Source organism: Xiphophorus hellerii, chromosome 5 (genome assembly GCF_003331165.1).
Source record: "Xiphophorus hellerii strain 12219 chromosome 5, Xiphophorus_hellerii-4.1, whole genome shotgun sequence".
Lineage (NCBI taxonomy): Eukaryota > Metazoa > Chordata > Actinopteri > Cyprinodontiformes > Poeciliidae > Xiphophorus > Xiphophorus hellerii.
This window is the reverse complement of record NC_045676.1, coordinates 2,731,630-2,753,634: the sequence shown is the minus strand read 5'-3', so window position 1 is coordinate 2,753,634 and position 22,005 is coordinate 2,731,630. Positions and strand designations below refer to the sequence as shown.

At 39.7% G+C, this 22,005-nt stretch overlaps 1 protein-coding gene across 6 annotated transcripts in view; it reads left to right on the top strand.

Moving 5' to 3' along the window:
• bnc2 (basonuclin zinc finger protein 2) overlaps positions 1-22,005 on the top strand; it is a 232,953-nt gene that overhangs the window by 142,095 nt on the left and 68,853 nt on the right. For all 6 annotated transcript variants that reach the window (XM_032562086.1, XM_032562084.1, XM_032562083.1 and 3 more), the window contains 2 exons: positions 18,120-18,222; positions 21,287-21,522. In XM_032562086.1, coding sequence (XP_032417977.1) covers positions 18,120-18,222; positions 21,287-21,522 — 339 coding nt within the window. The remainder of the gene's footprint in view (positions 1-18,119; positions 18,223-21,286; positions 21,523-22,005) is intronic.

Genomic DNA, 22,005 nt, shown 5'->3' with positions numbered 1-22,005 from the left:
AAGAATCAAACTCTTTCTAGGAAAATATTTTAAACCCCGTAAAATGAGAAAATGTATTAAAACGAGTTTATATCTCATTTTAAATCTGTTTAAAATGTGGAACTTTCTCCTTGTAACAAGTTTTATATAATTTAAAGGAAAAAGTTTCTGCTTTTAATCAAAAGTTTCTCCTTTTAACGAGTTTTGCACCTTGTTTTAATGAGAAACTATTAATTTATTGAGGTTTATGCCATTAAAATGTCAAAGTTTCACATTTTAACACTTTTTAATGAGAAACTTTTTCATTTTAATGAGTTTTACATGTTGTGAACATTTCACGTTATGAGATGAGTTTTATATGTCTTGAAGAGAAACTGCTGCTGAATTCATTTCAAAGCTCTGGTAGTTAAACTTTTACTTTGATACGAGTTGAGTGACAACACAAAGTAGGTTAAAGAGAAAAAGCAAAATGCTACGCTCATATTTAAAGAGATTCAAGTCAAAACAAGTTTTTTAGTGTTTTTAAAGTTATAAAAAAATGAGAAAACTTCTCGTTAACATGAAAGTTTCTTGTTTTAATAAGTTCTATATCTTGTTTAAACAATAATCTTTATATCTTTTATATCTCGTAAAAATGTGAAACTTTCTTGTTTTAACGAGTTTACATCTTTTGATGAGAAACATTTTTTTTCTCATTAAAAGAAAAAAGAAGGTTTATATCTCGTTAAAATGTGAAAGTTTCACATTTTAATGAGAAACTTTCATTTCAACAAGTTTAATAACGTTAAAATGTGAAAGTTTGTAGTTTTAACAAGTTTCACATCTTGTCGATTTATTATAACGAGAAAGCGCTCCTGAATTTGACTGGTCTGACAACACAACCTGGGCTAAAGAGAAAAAAAAATGTTGCGCTCAAGATTCAGGTCAGTCTGGGGACTCCAGTGATCCACACTGAGAGATTTCTCAGTTTTTTAACTCAGACAGGAGGCCAGACCAAGTCCAGCGCTGAAAATGTGGATGTGATGAGCATGAGGGACATTTTGGGGCTCATTTGAACCGGTGTGGATACGCAGCAGCGTTTTGCGGGTGCTGTGTTTTGTGTTTTTGCGCCCGTTCGGCGTGTTTGTTTTGTAGCGAACTCGCAGGGCCCCTCTCCTGCGAGGCCTGAGCTGCTGGCTCCACTCTCCCACTCGTATAGCTGTAACAAAGTCAATATCACAAAGAGGTAACATATGTCGAGGTACGCTTCAGCCGTGCCCTGCTGCTGTGATCCTGGATCAGAAAACACACTCACACACACAGACTGAACACTGCAAAAACACAAAATTTTACCAGGTAATTTTGGTTTAGTTTCTTGTGCAAATATCTTAGTTTTTCTTATTTCAAGTGCACTAACATATAAGTAACCTTTCAGCAAGATGTAAGAGCATGTTTTAAATTAATAATTCCTTAATATTGATGAAATTCACTGGCTAATTATCTCATATATAACATGAGAAAAAATATCTTATAAGTGAATTTATCTGTCAGTGGAACTATCACTTTTGTAAGTTAATTTTGTCTTATTTCAAGTGTATTTGCAGTAGAAACTAGACCAAAACTACTTGGTTCGCTGGAAAAAAAAAAAATCTCATCATGCAGTTTTGGTGTAGCTTCCAGTGCAAATACCTTAGAGCACACAGGATCTTGTTTTAAGACAATAATTCCTTAATATTGTTAAAAAGTGCTATTTCTGTTGGCAGATTAGTTCCCTTATAACATGGAGAAAGTGTCTTTTTATAATCTGCTAATTCTAATAGGGCTTTTTCACCAATATTATGGAATTATTGACCTTATAAAAAGCTCCTATTCCTTTCTGGAAAGTTACTTGTAGGTTAGTTTTGTCTTATTTCATGAAATTTTCACTACAAACTACACCAAAAATGATTGGTAAGATGTTTTGTTTTTACAGTGACTGCGTGCTTTTTATTGCCACACTGAAAAACTTTTTTTTTGTTGTATTTATTTTTTCCGCCATCTTGTTGCAAATTTGTTCCCTGGATGAAGCTGGCGTTTCAGCTCCTCTCACATGTGAAATCGTTCATGTATGTGGATCCAGTTGCGTGGTATTAAGTGTGAGTGAGGGACTTGTTGGTGTTTGTGTGCTCACATAAAACCGGAGCGGGCGCGTGTGTGTGTGTGTGTGTGTGTGTGTGCGGGGGTGGGTGGGTGTGTGTGTGTGTGTGTGAGGGCCAGTTTGTTTTGATTTTCCCTTACTTCAGCACATCTGAGAGAGCTTTTCTGGAACTCCTGAGCCCTGTCCAAACAAAGATGGCCGAATGTGAGGGGATGGAAGAGGAGGGGAGGTGGATCAGGGAGTACGTGTGTGTGAGAGTGTGTGTGAAGGGGTGCGTGAATGTGTGTGTGTTTGGGAATTTTAAAGTAAGCTGGGACCAAAAGGGCCTTGCGAAGGGGAGGGAGAGAAAACCGAGCCCCTGAGAAAGGCAGCTGGAAACATGGAGACTTGTGGTCTTCCTCCTCCTCCTCCTCCTCAGTTCTTACTCCCTGGTCCAGCTGCACTCAGATGTGTCTGCGTGACTCCCCGCTCCTCCATCGTCCGTGCCACTGCCAAAGACGGTGGGGGGGCGGGCGAGGGAGAGTGTCGCAGCTGGTAATACTTACTGGCCATTTCAGCGCGGTGAAGGCATGAGATTCATTAGGCCGCGTGTTTTGTGCTGAGTGCTGGCCGTGTTATTGTTAGGATGTGGTAAAATTATAAATATGGAGGGGCGATGGGGGGATTTTGAGGAATCCTAGTGGAAAACGAGGGTTTGGGGGGGGGAACATGCCACTCATTAACTCCTCTGCCACAGCCTTGTTTCTCATGATTGGGTGGCAATAAAAAGAGTCTGTCACAATTTGTCAAAGTTAATGACTCAATGGCACACCAGCTCTCAACGGCCGGGAGACACGCAAGCACATGTCGAATTAGTCGATAGCTTTATAATTGCAGAAATAAGGAATCCGGCTTTAGCCAAATGAGGCGGACGTAAGCCGGTCCTGGGAGGGAGTTTCTGCAATTTGGCCAGGTCGATCGCCGAGCGTCTGCTCTCCTTTATCCAATTATCAGTTCTTCCTCTGACTCCTGGTTCGCTCGCCGCCGTTTAACCTGTTCGAGCCGCGGCTCTATCTGTGAACTTTGTCAGGCTGATAAAGGCGGACGGCGGTGACACGGCCGTCGCCGCGGTGATTCAGCTTAAATAATCCATGTCTTCTTTCTGTCAGCTTCCTCTGGGATCTGAGTCAGGAGACAGCTTCTCGTTATGGTGGCTGAGGTAAAAAATGCTTCATGATTTGCTTTTCCATGCAGCTGAAGCCACTTTGTAGCAAGATGAAACTTTTCTTTTTCTATCTTTCTGATGTTAAATCAAACTTCTCCTGTTGTAGGTCAGTTGGGATTATCAATATTACTCCTACACTGCAAAAACAGAAAATCTTTTCTTTTTGAGCTAGTTTCTAATGCAAATATCTCAGTACATTTGAAGTAAGAAAAACTAACTTATAAATAACTTTTCAGCAACTTTCCACTGGACAAGGCATTTTTCCATGTTATAAATTAAATAATTGAAACTTTTTCATCAATATTAACAATTTATTGACTCAAAACAATCACCTGTATCTTGCTGAAAAGTTACTCCTGAGTTAGCTTTGTCTTTTTTCAATTGTACTAAGATATTTACACTAAAAACTACTTGGTAATATTTTCTGTTTTTGCAGTGCATTTGCTAAATACTGCATTACTGAGACTTTTTTAAATCTGTAAATTCAGAAATTTGATCAAGTTTGGAGCCGTTTTCCTTTTTGTTTTTCTGATCATTTTTCTTTTATTGCTAAGGTGCTTGTGGTGTTAATGTTAATGGTGTTATTCGTTGGTTGTGTGTATTTTTTACTTTGTCGAAATGTTTTTTGTTTTACCTCGGTTTAGTTTTGCGTGTCGAGTGTCTGGTGATTTGTTTGTGGGTCAAAACCTGATTTATGATCATGATTTGAAGGAAGAAAATTCAGAAGTTTACATTTCCTTCATATTTGGTCTAAATGATTTTGGTCAAATGTTTGGGATTTCTTTCCTCAAACTTCTATCAACAGCTTTCTGGAGTTCTGGTCCATTTCTCCTGGTGAAACTGGTAAAACTGGTGAAACTGGGTCAGCTTTGTTTGCTCTGCGCTCAGGTTTTCAGCAGGACTGAGAGGATATGTCTCCAAAAAAAGTTTTGTTTATTTGCAAAAAAAATCTCTCTTTTTTTTAAATGATTTTGTTGGAGTTGTGGCTTCTTCCTACCTGAGCGGCTTTGCAGCACCAAAGACGTCTTTATGATTCTGGGTCATATGGCCCCGAACTGCAACGTTTTCTACTTTTCAGCTTTCTAACTTCATGGCCAAGCAGAAATTTTAAGTGTAGTGGCAAAAGCAAAAGAGGTGGATTAGCAGAGCTAGCTAAGAGTTGATGAATTTATGATTCTGGATTATAATTCTTGATCATACAGTCCTGGACTCCAACGTTTCTCTTTTGCTCTTTATCTCTACGGGCAGACAGAGACTTAAAGAGGAGCGGCAAAAACAGAAGAGATGGATTAGCAGTGATAGCCAACAACTGATGATGTCATCAACTGTTAGCATGTAGTGACAGTGATGACACGGTCATACGGCAGCAATCTTCAGTCAGAGGCGTCTTCAGGTTCGTTGTAAGACTGACTGCTACTGGAGATTCTTCCTTCCAAGATTACGACTCTTTGACTTGGATGATATGAGTATTGATAAGAACTAGTTTCCATTTCTGGGATAAATAAAGTATTTTTGAATTGAATTTGATTTTAGTTAAACTGAAATCACTTTCCCCAAACTCTCTCCAGTTGTTTAACAGATAAAAACGGCCCTAAAACGGGAAAACTTTCATCTGATTTAATGAAGTGAAGAAAAAGTGATTGTGTCTTTCATACAATGTATGTAAATATCTGGTTCGGACTGTAAGAATGCGGTTTGGAAGTAATTCTATTTATTCCATCGCAGATTTTTGCGTTTCCTCGGCTGCTGTGTGCGCAGGCCCAGGTGTTTACAAGTAAACCACCATCGCTGACATGTTGTTTGAACAAAACGCAGAGCAAAGAAACAAATATTATTGCCGGGTCGTGTGTCTTGAATCGAAGCCAGCTGAGCTGCAGTAGTTGTAACAGAAACATAATTTGGAAATTGCTTACTCGCAATTAGCGCAGGCTTTTTTTTTTTTTTTTTCGTTTTCTTTTTGGCGTCAAAAATGGTTCAAAGAAAATAAAGAGCGATTGGCAAGATTACATCTAGGAGCTATTCCAAGCTTTCTCTGGCTATGAGTCCGTTTGAGAGGGGAAATGGGGTGTGTGCATGTGTGTGCATGTGTTAGCATGACGGGTTTGCGTGGGAGAGTTTGAGAAAAGAGTGACTGGATGTTCATTTAGGGGAGTCTCTGCAGCCATTTCAAGGCTTTGTGTGTGTGTGTGTGGGGGTGTGTGGGTGTGTGTGTTATCATCGGTGATGGAGAAGTCCCCTCTCAGAGAGGAGTCAGCTGTGGATGCTGACTAATATCTTCTGTTTGTGTCAGATAGGAAGGTGTTCTCCTTTTATTGTTTTTCTCTCTTTTTTTTCTCCTCTCTCCAAGTTTATTATAGTTAACTAAAACTAAAAATAACTACATTTTTGATAATTTTCCACTGGAATAAATAAAAAACAGTCATTAATGTGAAAAATTACAGCTAAGTGGAAATATATCTTGTGTTGTTAAAACTAACTAAAACACACTGAAATTATAGATTTAAAATCCTTCATTTTCGTGTTTTTAAGTGTATTTATTAGCCTTTCGAACTGATATGAAATGGATTTTTTTCCCCACACAAGCAGTTTATATCAGCGGACGGCAAATTGTTGCTCTCCAAAACGCCACAGTCAGTTCAGCAAATATTGAGCACATTTTTGAGTCTTCATTACCCAATATGACGTGTACATAATCACAATACAATACTTCTGCACCTGAAAATTAACCAAAGTCTGAAAAAACTAAAACTACCACAACTAAGAAAAGCCAGCAAACACACTCTAAAAACTAATAACTGAATTAGATAAACAAAAAGTCACAACAAATTAAAATTAAACTATAATGAAAACTATCACCACCCTGCCTCTCTCTCTGTTCTTCACTCTGCGCTAGAAAAGAATCGGACCCGGAGATATTTCAGTGGGCCAGCAAGTGCGAGTGTCCTTATCTGCAGCTGTTGGCTCCTCTGATAGGCCGAAGGTCGGAGCAAATCTAACATATACCGACGACAATGGCCTCCCTGTTTTCCTTCCTCCGCTGCCCCCACAGCGCTCCCAGATAAGGAAGTGTTTGTCCAAACCACAGAAAGCCCTCCATGAAAATGTGTGGCCATAAATTGACCTGTTTATGCAGTACAATAACAAATCCTTAATGCTGTAATAGTGTTTGATGCTGAATTATTGCAGGAAAAACTTGCACTGATTGTTATTAAAATCAGATTTTTAAGCCTAATCTGTTCCTAAAAACTATGTTCTGTTTAACAGAACTTCAATGTTCACGTGAGCTGATCCACTTTTTGTCATGTCAGAACCACAAACTTTAATCTTTTACAAATAAAAATCTGAAAAGTGTGGCATGCATTTGTATTCACACTGCAAAAATCCAAAATCAAATATTTAGTCTAGTTTTTAGTGTAAATGTGTTTGTACTCTTAAAATGAGACAAAACTAACTGGACAGTAACTTTTCAGGAAGATTTAGGAACTTGTTTTATGTCAATAATTTCTTAATATTGATTTTTTAAGAACTAGCAATGTATCGTGCGTTCTCAAATCCTACTGAAAGACATTTAAAGTTGGTAAGATTGAAAAAAAAGTGAAATATTAAAGGGGTGTGAGTTTTTTCTAAATAAATGTTAGCATAAACTAAATATTCACCATTTTATACCCAAGCTTTTACTACATTAATTTTAAAAAAAGCTCAGCATTCAGAATTTGTGAAGTAAAGTCTTAAAACGTGTTTTCTTTCACCTTTTGCACATTTATGTTTGCCATCTGCTTCATCCTACCTCCCCTACAAACATATTCCCATCTCTCCTTCTCCTCCATCCCCCGCTCCCTCCTCTTCCTCCTCTCCTTTCTCTCCCTCCTCCATCCCTCCATCCCACCTCTCCCTCCTCTCCCATCCTGCCCTGCATTCCCCAGCACCCATCTTTGAACCGGGCGCTGTGCCTGCAGACCCAGAGGTCTGTCGCTGGGCGCGCGGTTTGATCTCTGCCTGGGGAAATGCTTTGAGGTGAGCCGAGCAGAGCCGGGGGCGGGGACTCGGGGGGGCCCTGCATGCGCTCCCCGTCCAGCCAGAGCTGCTATTTGAACTCGCAGCTCAGCCAGAGTTAGCGCTGCGGTGCATCTGTCCACCTGTGCCGGTAACAATCCGACAGCATGGCATGTGATGGCGAGATCATAGGCCTGTGCGTTCTGATCCGGTATTGTTGTATCACGCTCCCTCTTCCTCGCAGTTTCACAATATCAAAGCCAGCTGGGTCGTTTTATCCGTCCAATTCATAAACAAGCGTGACTGTCCAGCAGCGCATGCACAGACGTTCATCATGACGTGAGTCAGGCCGATCCGGCTGGACGACCCGACGGGGCGGTGCGCTCTCTCTCTCTCTCTGTGTGTGTTTGTGTGTGTGACCGTGTCGTTTCACAAAGCTGGGGGCCGAGGTTGCCAGATATGACTGATAGTTTCCATCCCAAATGCAACAAAACTGGCAGATTTAGTCAAAACACTTAATATTACCAATCATTCTTGGTCTAGTTTCTAGTGAAAATATCTTGGTACACTTAAAATATATAAAACAAAACTACCTTATAAATCTTATAAACTACAAAAACACCAAATTTTACCAAGTATTATTGGTCTAGTTAAAGTTCAAATATCTTAGTACACTTGAAATAAGACAAAACTAACTTAAGTCAATAATTCCTTCACATTTATTCCACTGGCAGATTATACATGAAATAATCTGCCAGTGGAATAAATGATTTTTCATCAATATTAAGAAGTTGGTTTAAAACAAGTTGCTCTACCTTACTAAAAAGTTACTTAAGCAGATTTATTTTCGTAATTAAAATTTGCGCAATTTTCCTCTCACTGAAAACGCAGCTAATGATAAAATCAAACTTGCACATATGCACATTTCTAAAGAGCCTCAGTTCAAAAACATGTTTACAGATTCAGGAAAGTGATTGAAAATTGGTCTGTTAACTGTGTTCATGTTTGTTTGTGTGGAATCATTCAGTGGAAACAGAACTGTGCATGATATCGGCCCTTTATTAACCAGTCATACCACCAACACGAGTGAAAATGGTGATGTTACAAAGTGGAATAACTCAAAATTAGTTCAAATAGTCTGGATGTATTTTTTCCTTCTTTCCTTGTTGCAGAAAGTTTCATGTTTCTGTTTTCGATCAGAGATGGAAGCTTCATGTTTGACCCGTTTTTCCTCCAGCAATTTGCATGTAAGTTTGTGTTACATTTGTATCCAAAAGAGAAATAGATATATCTCACAAATGAATATTAACATACATGTAAAAGCCTTTCACAGTCTTTCAGTATCCAACATTATTGTGATGGAATGTAAAAGAAAGAAAAATCTCTTTGTCCCTTGTGGACGCCGTAGGTTCAGATCCAGAAGGAGGTTTTTGTTTTCAATAAAGCAGGTGAAGGCAAAGTGCAGCGAGGCTCAGAGTCTCAGCCAAACATCTGAAACTGGTGATTCACATTTTACAGACACAAATTGTTCTCAGAACAATGAGATTCAGATGCACCTTATTGTTTCTCCACTCTGCAGTTTTGTTTTTGTCCCTTTTGAATGTCACGCTAGTTTGGAGTCACTCAGTAGAGAAATCCAAAGCCTCTGGCTCCGGGGTTGTGTATACTCTGTCCAGTTTTAGCCGCATCTGCTGAAAGACTTTAAATTAGCTAGAAAGGTCGTCTGCTGTTTGCGGGGCCTTCGCGGCAGCAGATGCTGCTGCTCCCATTTGTTTGACATGAGAAAAGGAGAAGAAGGAAACAAAAATGAGCGGCTTTGAGTTCTTTGCATGAATACACGAAAACACATGCTTCTCTTCTCCTTCTGTAATCCACCGGGGGCTCACGCCCCATTTGGTTCCCATTAGCATAGCTCTGGTGGCTCTGCCCCGTGTCAAAGCCCAGATGCACAGCTGCACGGAGGACAGGGACCTCTGGCAACAAGAGCTGACAGGGAGGACCGACCTGACGCAAAGTTAGTATGAAGCTAACAAAACAACGAAAGCTGAGACCGAGAAAACAGCTTTGTTAACGGAAATAAATTAAACCGTAACTAATGGGGAAAAACTATAATAACTAGAAATATATGGTGCTTTTTAAAAGCTGACATTATATGTATAACATGCTTTGTTTTGTGTTTATGAATCTATTTATTAGCCTTTCAAACTGATGTGAAATTTATTGGATTTTATTTCCCAACATAAGCGGTTTACGTCAGCTGTCGGCAAATTACGGCGCTCATAGTCGTCTTGGCGGCTCTTAAATGTCGACGGCAAAAGTTTAGAGAAAACGACATGAGGTGGTTGTTCATAGGTCTGTTGCAAAACCAATAAATCAATTAATCACATGATAAATTTAAATAAAATAAGGTCAATATTTTCCATTTGCGTGATTTATCGTTTTTCTCAAAACGATAAACGAAGCAAACAAAGCCAGAGTTTTTGTTTGCTTGTTTGAGACTTCATGATTCATGTTTTTGTTGTTTTGTTTATTTATTTAGGATATTTAAAACGTCTTCCAGTTCCAGTCTTAAATGATCTATAGAATTTAAAGTTTATTAATCTTTGAGAAAGTGTTCTCACATTATTATGCCATTAGCATCATATTATTTAAAAATGGTATCAAAACAACAATATTATCTTTTATTGCAATAACCTTTGGGACAATTTATCGTCCAGCAAAATTAATGTCAAGTATTCGTTACCCAATCGATGTATGACCTTTTTGAGATCTGCACCTAAAAATTAACCAAAGTGTGAAAAACTAAAACTAATTAATATTTAACTAATATTAACTAGTAAAAACTAGCAAACACTCTCTAAAAACTAATTAAAACTCACTGAACTAGACAAAGAGTCACAATGAAAAATCCCAAAACTATTATAATCCTGACCTGTTGCTGCAGAGATATCAGTTAAACTTCCTGATCCTTTCTGAAATAAAGGCTTAAAACCAACATAGTTGAAGTGATTATTGTTTATTTGGTGCTTTTGGAAACTCAGCTTGAAGTCAAACAATCGAAGATCAGTCCTGGCATGAGGTATTTGCTCCCTTGTGCTTTTGCGGCGCGCTGCGTCACACTTCAAAGACTTCTACTTTTTTTATTCTCCGTGTTTTATTTGTCACCTGGCTCCAATATGGACTCCGTGAAGCCCCGATCCGTCCGTTTTTATGACACGCAAAGCTGCCGCGCCTCTTTTCCTGCACACGTTGGCCGCACATTTCTGGCAGGAAATCGACGGCATTTCGGCAGCTAGCGCACGGATGAGATAATATCTTGTGGGTGGAAGAGAGGACAAGATGCTCCCAGTGTTTTACAGTGACCCTAAGCAGAGACAAATTTAAATCTGAAGCCGATGCTGCGCAGCCTCGCTCTCTCTCTCTCTCTCACGGGGTTTTCATTTAAATCTCGGCTTTGCTTAACTCACCAAACAAGAGATGTGGTCTGTGGCTGTGTGTTGAACATGCTAAAGGTTTCAATTAAGGGAGGAGGAACCAACACACACAGCTGCTGGATGCTGGGTGTGTGTTGGCTTCGGCTGAACCCGACAGAGCAACTGGTGCTTTAGCAGTTTCCTGCGGCATTTAGTTACAGTGTCAGCCTTAAAAAAATGATGTCAGGGCACTAATTCAGTTGTACAGGATATTGGTTTAGGATCAGCGTGGCTTCTATTGTTTCATGAAACTTGTACAGACTCCATCGTTGGGTTTAGATCCAGATCCTGACAAATGTTGTTGGCCTTTCTTACTAGAAAGTTTAGAAGCAATTGTTTTATTTCGTCTTGAAAAGAGTTTCAGATTAATAAATAATTGTTTATAACAAGTTTACCCATAAGTAATATGATATATATATAACAAAAACATATTTTTGTCCATTTCAAAAATACATTATTTGTGCTGAAGGGAATTTAAATGTCATAACTCAGAGAGATGGTGATGCTGTGGGCAGAAAGGATTTTCTGTAGCAGTCAGTCTTGCAACCAATCCAGACATGCCTCTGACTGAAGAATGCTTCTGTATGACAGTATTATGACTTTTATGCTATGCTAACAGCATAAAAGTCAGACTACAGAGACGATATTTCACTGTAACATGTCCTAGTTGTGCTGATCAACCTCATTTGCTTTTGCCACTCCAATTTAAGTTTCTGTCTCTCTGGTATTATATCTCTAGAACAACCGTTAGGCACCATCTCCAACTCATCTGGTTGTAATCAGTGGAGTTTTCTAAACTCACATGGGATTTTAGGATGTTTTCACACCTGATTGTCTAGTAGACTCAGTTTGATTGGGGACAGAAATTGCCCCTCCTTGCCTGTAGGGGCGCTGCACCAAGAACCACAATATGAAAACCTCTGAAGAAGACACATGAATGGAGTGGTGTCAGAGTTTAGTGGTTGTAGGATTTCTCTATTATCTTTGGTAAAAGAATACAAACCATTTCTCCCTCTAGTGCTTGTCTCGCTAGCATTTGTTTTGGTTTTATTTACCCAGAATGCCCTGCGCTGTAGTTCACTTCCTGCTTTGGAGCAGTCTCTGATCCGCTTGGTGTTCACTAATGCATTCGAACTGCACCAGAGTTCACTTCAACCGAACCGAGGCGAGGCTTGTAGTCGGACCATAATTCACTCTTTGGTCTCTTTGGTTAGTTTGATTACGCATTCACACCTCCCCAAACGAACCAGACTTTCTAGATAAACTCACTGGAGTTGGATTAAAGCGGTTTGAACAGGACTGTTGGGAATGCAGCCTTAATTGGACCTAAAAATGATCTTCTTATCAACAAAATTTACAGGTGGGTTTGGCGTGAAACAAAGGAAGTGTAAAAGCACTCCTTACCTTCTTTGACGCATGGCGATGGTTTGGGCCTGTTTCTGTTGCAGGCTTCATGAACTTTCATGAAATACCAGGATGTTTTGTCTAAAAATCTGAAAAAATTGGTCATCTTTCAACGTCTGGTCAGATCAATGCAGAAATCTTAAATATCTTTACTGGGGTGTAAACAGATTTCTCTACGTCTCTTTGTGGTTTTGTTTAGTTTTGTATTTGTGATGCTGAGATGTGCAGACTGTTTAAAATGACCTTGGACCTCCTTCTGCTGTTCCTCTTTGCTCAACTTCTTCACTCCATCTGTCCTGTTAAGAGTGTTTTAATCGAGAGTTCGATGCTGGCCATCGCTGCTGTCAGTGTTTACACAATGGGGCTGGGACAGCGGCGGTGAGCCAAGCAAAACATCCATGAAACATCAAGCCTCTGGCTAAACAAAACCCTGCAGCGACACACACAGAAAGTTGAGTAAGATAAGCGCAGAAGAAAAAGAAAAAAAAATGACACTGGACTACACTGTTGACTGCAGCGGCACCGCAGCAGCTGTGCCTAAGTGTTGACTGTTGTCTGGTACTAATTACTGCAGCGTTGTGGGAATTTCTTCAGCTTTTGCTGAACATCGTCCTCTTTAGGTCCGAGCCAGAAAGGAAACGCTGGCGAGACGTTTGTACGGTGACTAATGTGGAGTATTTGGCCGAACTTCCTCCCCTCTTTGCCTGCTGTGACAAATATGTACATGTGTAGTGGTGGGATCAGACAGAGTGTGAGAATATACAGAATCATGATTCAGTTTCTTGTTTTTTCTCTTTTTTTTCCATTTTATTCTATAAAACACTACTTCCACCACCAAGCACATGAATATCATTCCCATAAAGTTATGATCATATGACATTTGTTATTTCATCGTCCAGTCTTATGTAAAAGACGTTTTGAGAGTAGTTAACTACTGGGTTAGTATTTCAGTGCTAGCATGCTAGCTGTCCCGCTAGCTTAGCAGTCATGATGATTTAGTTTGTTTTTCTCTCTTTTTCCCCTTTTATTTTTTAATTCCTGGTTGAAAACATCCACCAAGCACATTACTATCATCCCCATAAATTTATGATCATATAATATTTGTTATTTCATAGCAGCTTTATGTAGAAGATGTTTTGAGAGTAGAATAAATGTGTTAGCCTTTTGGCACTAGCTAGTTGCCCCACTAGCTTAACAGCTAACTGCTAATCTGTTAGTGGTGATTTAATACAGCATACATATCATGTAAGCAAGTGAACAAAAAACATTTTTTACAGTAAGTTTCTTGTTTTTTCTGCCAAACTTTTTTCCAATGTTTTGTCTTTATGAGCTTTGATGCCATCGCAAAGATTTTTATTATGTTATTCCTGTCTGACAACTTTGACTCAAATTAATCGTAAGAACTAACAAGCAGTCTGTTCCCTCACCCTTTCTGCCATCATTACCCACTCAGTTAAAGGGGGGTTGCTGCTTCTTTATTGCTGTTCTTAATGCTGTTGTCTGCTTAATGGGCCAGATATGAGAGGTGCTGCAAGCCGGCGTAATAAGTCAGTGATTAGAGGGCGCCTTGTCACAGCAGCAGCAGCCCCGCAGACAGTGGCATGCTCTAATTGCCGTATTAGACGCCCCTTAACTATCTCATCAGCTGTCAGAGTTCAGCTTGTAAACAGCGGAGGTGCATTTGATATTTTCATTTGTTTTATTTCCACCGATCCCGCTTAATCCGAAACGCCAGCACTGTGTGACAACGTGATGTTTTACAGAAAACTCCTTAGAGAAGGAAAAAGAAAACGCTCCGAGAGTTTAAAGTGGGGTGAAAGATAAAAAAATAAATAAAAAAAAAAAAGAATAAAAAGCATCTGGTAAGCAACATAATTTCAGCTGCAAAATGTTATTGCTTTGGTTAAATAATCCAGCTGTTTATGGTCTATTGATATAAATATTGCCCACCGTGGTTTCTCATACATGAAAAGAAAGTCCCCACATTGCGAACGCTCTGCACAGCCTGTCTCCACCAGGGCGAGCAGCTGGTTTTCCCAAGGGGCCATTTAAGCAACTATGGCTGTTGTTGAAAGCCAAACCATTGACTGTACACAGTTTTTATTTCATAATATGATTTGTCTTCATCTTTTTGTGGCAGAATTATATCACTAATGTACTGACATAAGTAATAGCATTCTTTTTAACGTTGACTTGTGTTAATAACTACTTAAATCTGTGTTTGGTTAAAAACCTTTCATTATGTGTCAGTATTTCTTTTAATTATGAGCTGAAAATCTCTCTGGCTATGTTCACCCAGCAGGTCTTGGTGTAATGGACGCTGCTCTCTGTGGATCGATTTTAAAGTTATTCAATAATGGAAGCCGACAGTATCTTCACAAGATCATAACAAGTGAAGGAAGCCAAGTAAAAACAAAGCGAGCTTATTTACGTCCAGATTTATGACGTCTGGCTTCTTCTGGTGCAGAATTATGACTCACGTCAATGAGGTAAAAGTCGGATACTGAGTTAGGTTTTGAACCAAAAAAGGGGTTAAAGTAACTGAACAGCAATAACGCAACTCACTGATGTTAATTATATTAGTCATAATAATTTAATTTTCTGAAGTCTGACCAGGTTGTTGAATCGTTCAAAATGGCGGTCTGTGAAGTTTCAGACTCATTTAATCCAACAAAGTGGGACGAAATGTTTGACCTAAAGTTTAGTTAAGATATCCAGCTTCTGTCCCAACAATAGAAACTTAGGATTTGAACCCAATGTATTTAACATTGTGTAAAATGTCACCTTTATGAAAAATTGTTTGGTCAAAGTGTAGCTAGCGCTAGCTTGCTTAGCAGGTGAAAGCTAATGCTATCTTGAGCAAACAAACCTCCTTTCTTGTGTACAAAACTCTAATTTTACAGTGTAATTTTGCTAATTAATGCAATCATTTCATCTCATCGAAGTAGTTTAATAAATTATTTTTATTTAGCCCCTTGCATATATGCTAAATATTGGACTGAATGATTTAGCCTAAACAAGTACATTTGAAGTAGCTTCAACCGTTCAACTGCTTTTACACATCAATAAACATTTTCGTTGATGTTTTTTACCTTTTAATTGTCAACCACATTTTTACAATTTTTCAAAAGAAGTCTCTTTTCTATATTAACAAAAAACAAAAAAACAGCCAACAGCCTTCACTGTCCGCAATAACTGCAGAATTTGAATTAATTTGAGTCACAATAACATTTAATTTCCCTTTGGGAACTATAAATATTGTTTTAATTTGAATTTTTTATGTGGTTACAATTACCCAAGTTCTCTGCTAAACAGCGTAAACTAAAGGGATAATCCGGCAATTTTTACAGTAGTATCAGTGACAATTTACATTAGGAAAGGGAAATTGGTGAATTTGAGGGTTTTTTTTATCAATATAGTTTATAACAAAATAAAAAAGAGCTTAACTGCTAGAGAAAATAAATCTAGGTAATTTCTGTTGGCCTTTTATGTCTAAAAATGTTCACATTTCTGGCCATGTGATCTGTAAGTCTGCTCCACCTACAGTCTGCTGAGGGAAGCAACCGTCAGCCCATTAAGAGCGCTCACGTCTGGATTTCAGTCGCCGACTTTCTGTAAACCTGACACATAATCCTCCCTCGCACCTGGAGAGCTTAAAAAAACGGTGTAAATTCAAATCACCTCCGCCTCGAGTGTCATCCGGTGTCAAACTGCGAGGCGACGCGGCTGGAAGTGGTGTAATTTTGTGTTTAATCTCGGATTAGCCCATGTTCGCTTTGACACCTGCAGGAACTAATCTGGTTTGTAACACCTCAAGGCACGCAGGAGGGGATTCTGATAGATTTTACGCTCCCTTAGTAGATTAGAGGTTTTATATGTTGCAGGGAGAGGTGCTAATCCACAGACTTTCTGTTGAACACCTGAACGTGCCCTTGAGTTTGTGCACATGCAGCGAGGAGCAGAAATATTCATTGCTTCTCATTGATCGATCGGCGCTCTGATCTGTGCTGATTGGCTCTGTGTGATTGTGAAATAAAGGCGACAAACCTGCGACCTTTTGTCACTAAACTGCCACACCAAACAGCGAGAAAAGCTTTGATAGCGCAGACAGTTCAGGCTGTAAATTCATAAAATGTCAGCAGCTGATAGGCGAGGTTTCAGTTTGAGAGCCAGCAGACGTTTCGCCACAGCATCTTTATCTCTGACCGATGTCTGAACTACTGGATGGTTTAGATTTGCCTGTCAAAATAAACAGACACATACTAATTTCTTTTCATATTAAAATAAAAAAAAATATATAAACTCTAATCTTTAAAAACTGCAGAGAGGTAAGAGTTTTCAAAGTTCTGGTTTTGTTCAGTACATGTTTTCCTTCAGCTGCAGAATTCCTGCAAATTTTATCAGTTCATCTTGATAAGATAAAGAAAATACATGTAATAAACGAGGAGCTGATATCAATATTAATGTTTCTACTTTTGCTCTTTGTTGTCATGAAACTTACAGCTTGCAGCTGCTGCACTGATTTGGATGAGGGAGCTGTGTTTGCTTTGTGACTGCAAGCAGCTGCTTTGTTTTTTAATTAATTTAAGGAAAATTTAGATTTTTTTTAAGTGGACTCCTGTAAAATTTGTTTAAAGATTTGTTTATGTGGAGTAGCCGACGGCCGACATGGTGTATGTGTTGTACTGAGATGCCCCCGTCGTGTCTGGACACTTAACCTTTCAGTACTAAAAGCTTTCCAAGGTCAGATGAAGTGCAGCTCCGGTGTTGAGTAATGGAGCCTCAGTCGCAGCCAGCCACGGCTCCGTGTGTTTTCAGCAAAAAAGTGTGTTTGAGAATCCGCTTCATGAGAGCTTTTATTTCATTTTTATTCATCTCTGCTTTGAGGAAACTGTTATGTTTTGAGGTTTTAGTCTTTTGAACAACCATAATAACCAGTTTTTATATACATTCAAATTATAACTGACAAAATGTTTATTGTGATATAAAAAAAGACAGCTGTATTTAATTCAATATCTGAGAAGGGGAAGCTTTCATTTGGCACTTTGAACCCAAAACTATCATATATCTGCGTTTTGTTTCAGTAGCATTAGAAAATATTGAACCATAAGTTAATAAGTCTCCACCTTCCTATTGGTTCAATGGTTGAGCAAGAATAAATTGATCTCTAGCTAATCTCAAAACACTCTGCAGGTAGTACAATATTTCCACAATGACTCTTAATCTCGAGCAACATTATGCAAACGCTCTGTCTGCCCAAATGAAGATTTACTCACATTGAGATTCCTTAAATAGAGAACAGTTTAAGGTCATTAAAAAAACTTTGTGCCATCAGTGCAAAAGTTAAAAGTCTTCTCGACACAGCTGATCACTGTGAACTCCACACTCTTGATCCCAGTAGACATGCTCTATTCAAGAAAATCACACATGTACTTTGAAAAAAATAAAAAAGAGGAGAAAATAGTGAAAATATTTGAAGATTTGGGACTTTAAATATTTTTCTTATTTTCTGTAACAGTAATTCATAGTATTAACATGGTTAGCAATGCTAACCGTAAACATTAGACTCAATCTTTATTTCCTGAAGAGTTTATAGATCCGTATCTTCTCTGTGGGGTTTTCAGGAGGCTTCCATCATTTCCAAATCAGCTTCACTTTTGCATCCACTGACAACGAGAATAAAAAAAAAAAGCTCTTATTTTTCCTTCAGACACCTTTTTATTTCAGACCCCTCATTGGTAAAGAAAACGTCTTCTTCCATCAGTTACAACTTCTACTCTGAGGAGTGTTGCCAACATAATCTGTTAATGCTGAAATGGTGCATTCACTGACTGAAAAAGCCGTTTTTTTGTGTTGCTTTGTGTTCATCGGAGCTGAAAATCAGCTCCTTCCTGTCGTCTTTTATTTTGTTCTGTGACCAAACTCCTCTTTGTTTCTCGTGTTTCTGCAGGCCATTCGGTGCACACTGGTGAACTGCACATGCGAGTGTTTCCAGCCTGGAAAGATTCACCTGCGGACATGTGACCAGTGCAAGCACGGCTGGGTAGCTCATGGTAAGACAATGTCCAAGCTGTGCTGTATATATAAATATTAGTGCGCCATCAAGGTCCTGACCTCATATCTATACATATGAGGAAAATATGTTGGAAAATTATCATAGATGCCAAAAGCATGAATTCTGCTCTGCAGCGAGTATTTTGAGCTGTTCTTATGTCATAAAAATAAACTTGGTAGAAACGTAGAACGTTTCCACCTTTGTTTCCCCGTTCTGTTTTCGTTTTCTTTAATTATTGTTTTTGTGTCTCTGCAAAAAAAACAACAAAAACACATTTTTACAGGGGAGAAAGTAATGTTAGAGACCACACCTTATCCGTTTTATTACACAGGTAAAAAAGAAGAAAAAGGGAGAAGAGAGAAAGAAAGTACAAAGCGAAGAAGGAAGGAGGGGGAGATTAAAAGAAAACACCTGTTTGGCTCTCGTCCGCACAAGAACAGGCTGCGAGGCCTTCAGCGGATCGCACAGGACCCCATTGACTATTTTTTAATCTCTCCCTCTGAACTGAGCTGTCAGGCACACATCTCTCTGCTCTCCCCCGCTTTTCATTTCATGTCGGCATTGGCAGGGACTCTGACAAGTAGTTCTTCATATTTTATTATGTTCGTGTCTGGCTGCGCTGCCGTTGTCAGGCGAAGCTTTCGTCCCAGGATCAGAGAGGGAGAGAGAGAGAGACGCAACCAGGTGTCACCCAGACAGGCAGGAGGGAGGGGGAAGGATGAAGTAAAGGAAGAAAGGAAGAACTGAGACAAAGAGGACGAGTCGAACAGGTGTCGCCCAGACAGCCAGAGAGTGGAAAGAGGTGACTGAGGTTGCACAGTAGAGCTAATAACAAATCTGCTGGACCTAAAGCAACATGTGAGCCCACCTGCCCTCCAGCTGGAGTTTGGTCTGCATTTTTACATCAGAGTCGGGTCGTAAATTACTGTTCTTTACATGTGTTTGGGTCAAAAATAGTTTAGAATGCTTTACCTAAACTGTCAGGGTGTCAGTGCAGTAAAGGTTGAAAAATGTTTTTAAAATTTTTCATTTTTATTTACGCCTCTCTACTAGCAAGTCAGCTAAGTAAGTAAAATTATTTAAATGTAGAAGATGGTGTTCTGATCAGATGAGAACTCGCAAAACTTTATTTCACCTTGAGTAGCACAGACACTTAGCGATGTAGCATCATGCTGTGCAAGTTATTAGTTCTAACTCCACGACAAACCTTGAAGAAAACCTCTTACAGGCTGCAGAAGACTTGGGCGTGGCGCTACGTTGAATTAAATGGACAGAATAGCAGATACTGACCAGCAGTGGTAGGCAAATTTCTACTAATGCGCTAATAGCAGTGCTAATTTCTCTTTCAGCACTTTTGCTAACTTTGAAAACCTGTACCGCACGTAGCTTCTATTTGACTCGGCTTTTTCATAAACTTTCACTTGAATAACATTCGACATCTGTGTTTAAGTTTTAGGCTGCGTTCACACTGCAGGCTGAAGTGACCCAACTCCGATATTTTTTACATGCGACCTGTATCTGATCTTTCATGACAGCCTGAGCAGAACAAGTCGGATTCTTTTCGGATGCGACCTAAAGTTCAGGTCACATTCATCCGGACTGAACGTCACTGATGCTGGACAAACCTCACTATTCTGTGTCCTGATACACGCAAGCGTGACGCGTAACAACAACCACGACGGATTATAATGAGGATTAAGTTGTTAATAAGCTGCTCCGGTCGGACAACAACTTCAGATATGTAAGCTATGCTCCACTGTTAGCCTCCATGTTTACTTCCGCAAACACTGAGCACTTCTTCTTTTTATGGCGGTTGGCAGAACAATGACAGCGCTGACGTTATTGCGCCCTCTACTGCGCATGCGGGACACTTCCAGGTCCTTTGGCCGTTCAGACTGCAGAACACATACAGGTCGCAGAGTGAACGGCCCGGCAAAAAAATCCGATTTGACAAAATTTTGTAATCATTTCAGTCTGCAGTGTGAACGCAGCCTTACTTACTGACTGTTAAGAACTCTTTAAATAGTTATACTTTTATATTCATGTTCTTATTTTGACGTGGGTGAATGCAGCAGTTCTGTTTCCTCACATTTTCTGTTTTTTTAAAGAAACTTTATTGAGCAAATAGCAAGAAGACAAAAAACAATCAAATGAGGCATACAGAATAATATAACACATGAACAAACAATCAGGGGTGTAAATTAAACAAATACATGTAAAAATTCAAATTTATGAATTGTTTTGCCTCCTCTCTGCCGGTGATACGGTGCAGTAAATGACATTTATTCTGTACCCAGAATGCTTTGCAGTAAAAGTACAGTCTGTAAAAAACAACAAAATCGCTAGTTTAGTGATTCCTTCTGATCAAAGGCCTAATGGAGTCAATTTAGACAAATCAGCAACAGAGTTATCAAAACTCAACTATAAAACTGAAACCATGATTGAAAGGTTTGTTCCAAATAATCACCTCATGAACCACAATGGTGTTTAGTAGCAAGTTTGACCCTGTTGAAGGTGATATACTGTGCTGCGATTAGCCTAGACGTTGCAACATGGAGCATATCAACACGGTTGAATTTAGTGCTTTTCTGTCATAGTGTAGCACTTCAGATTAGCTTCTAAATGCTGTCTTATAGTGCTTGGCATTTCTTTTTGTCTTATATTAGAACAGGGGTCTCAAACTCGCGGCCCGCGGGCCAACTGCCATTACCATTACCATTAGCTTATGCTAAATTCCATTTTGGTATAGAGCTTTAGCATTAGCTTCTAGTAAATACTTAGCATTAGCTTTTTGTGCTTTAGCCTTCTGCTAAATATTACCTTGGTAGCGCTTTATCATTAGCTTCCAATTAATACCGTCTTGGCATAGCATTTAGCAATAGTTTCTGCTAAATACTGCCTTGGTATAACATTTTAACGATAGCTTAGCTAATTTTTTAGTTAGCGATGCCCACCACTGCTAACCCGGTGGACTAGAGAGAGGAGAGAACTCTAACCGAGCGCCTCTTAGCATTTGCTGTTCATCGTCTTCTCCTCATCTTTTTGCCTGCTCCTCTTTGCAGCCCTGGACAAGCTCAGCACCCAGCACCTGTACCACCCGACCCAGGTGGAGATCGTCCAGTCCAACGTGGTGTTTGACATCAGCAGCCTAATGCTGTACGGCACCCAGGCGGTTCCGGTCAGGCTCAAGATCCTGCTAGACCGCCTGTTCTCCGTGCTCAAGCAGGAGGAGGTTCTGCACATCCTGCACGGCCTGGGCTGGACCCTCAGAGACTACGTCAGGGGCTACATACTGCAGGTCAGTGGCCGCCACACACCGCTATCAAGGCATACTTACTCTCTCGCCGCTCCAAAATGGAGCCCCTGCTGACAATTTTCAGCCATTTCTGAAAGTGGAGAATAAGTCCACACCAGTGATCACTATCACCTTCACTTTTTCACTAAACACAGCCCACAAATTTCCCCGACTGGCGCGGCTTTTCTGAGAGGAATCGATCGAAAGCGTGGCAGTGACAATCTAGGCCACTTCAGCCCCATTTTCCTGACGTTTTCCCGCTGTTACTCCCGCCTCGGTTCGCCCCCCGTTTTCCTGCCCCACAAACACTGCAGTGTGCCCCTCAGCCTGAAAAAAGGAAAGGAGAGGAAAAAAAAAACAAAGTGGAGAAAAATGTCACGCCAGCAAACTATAAAACCACTGTAGTGTGTTTCCTCTCCCCATCCATCCAACCATCCCTCCTTCCACTCGTCCCTCCCAGATAATTGCAGACAGGCACGTTTCTCA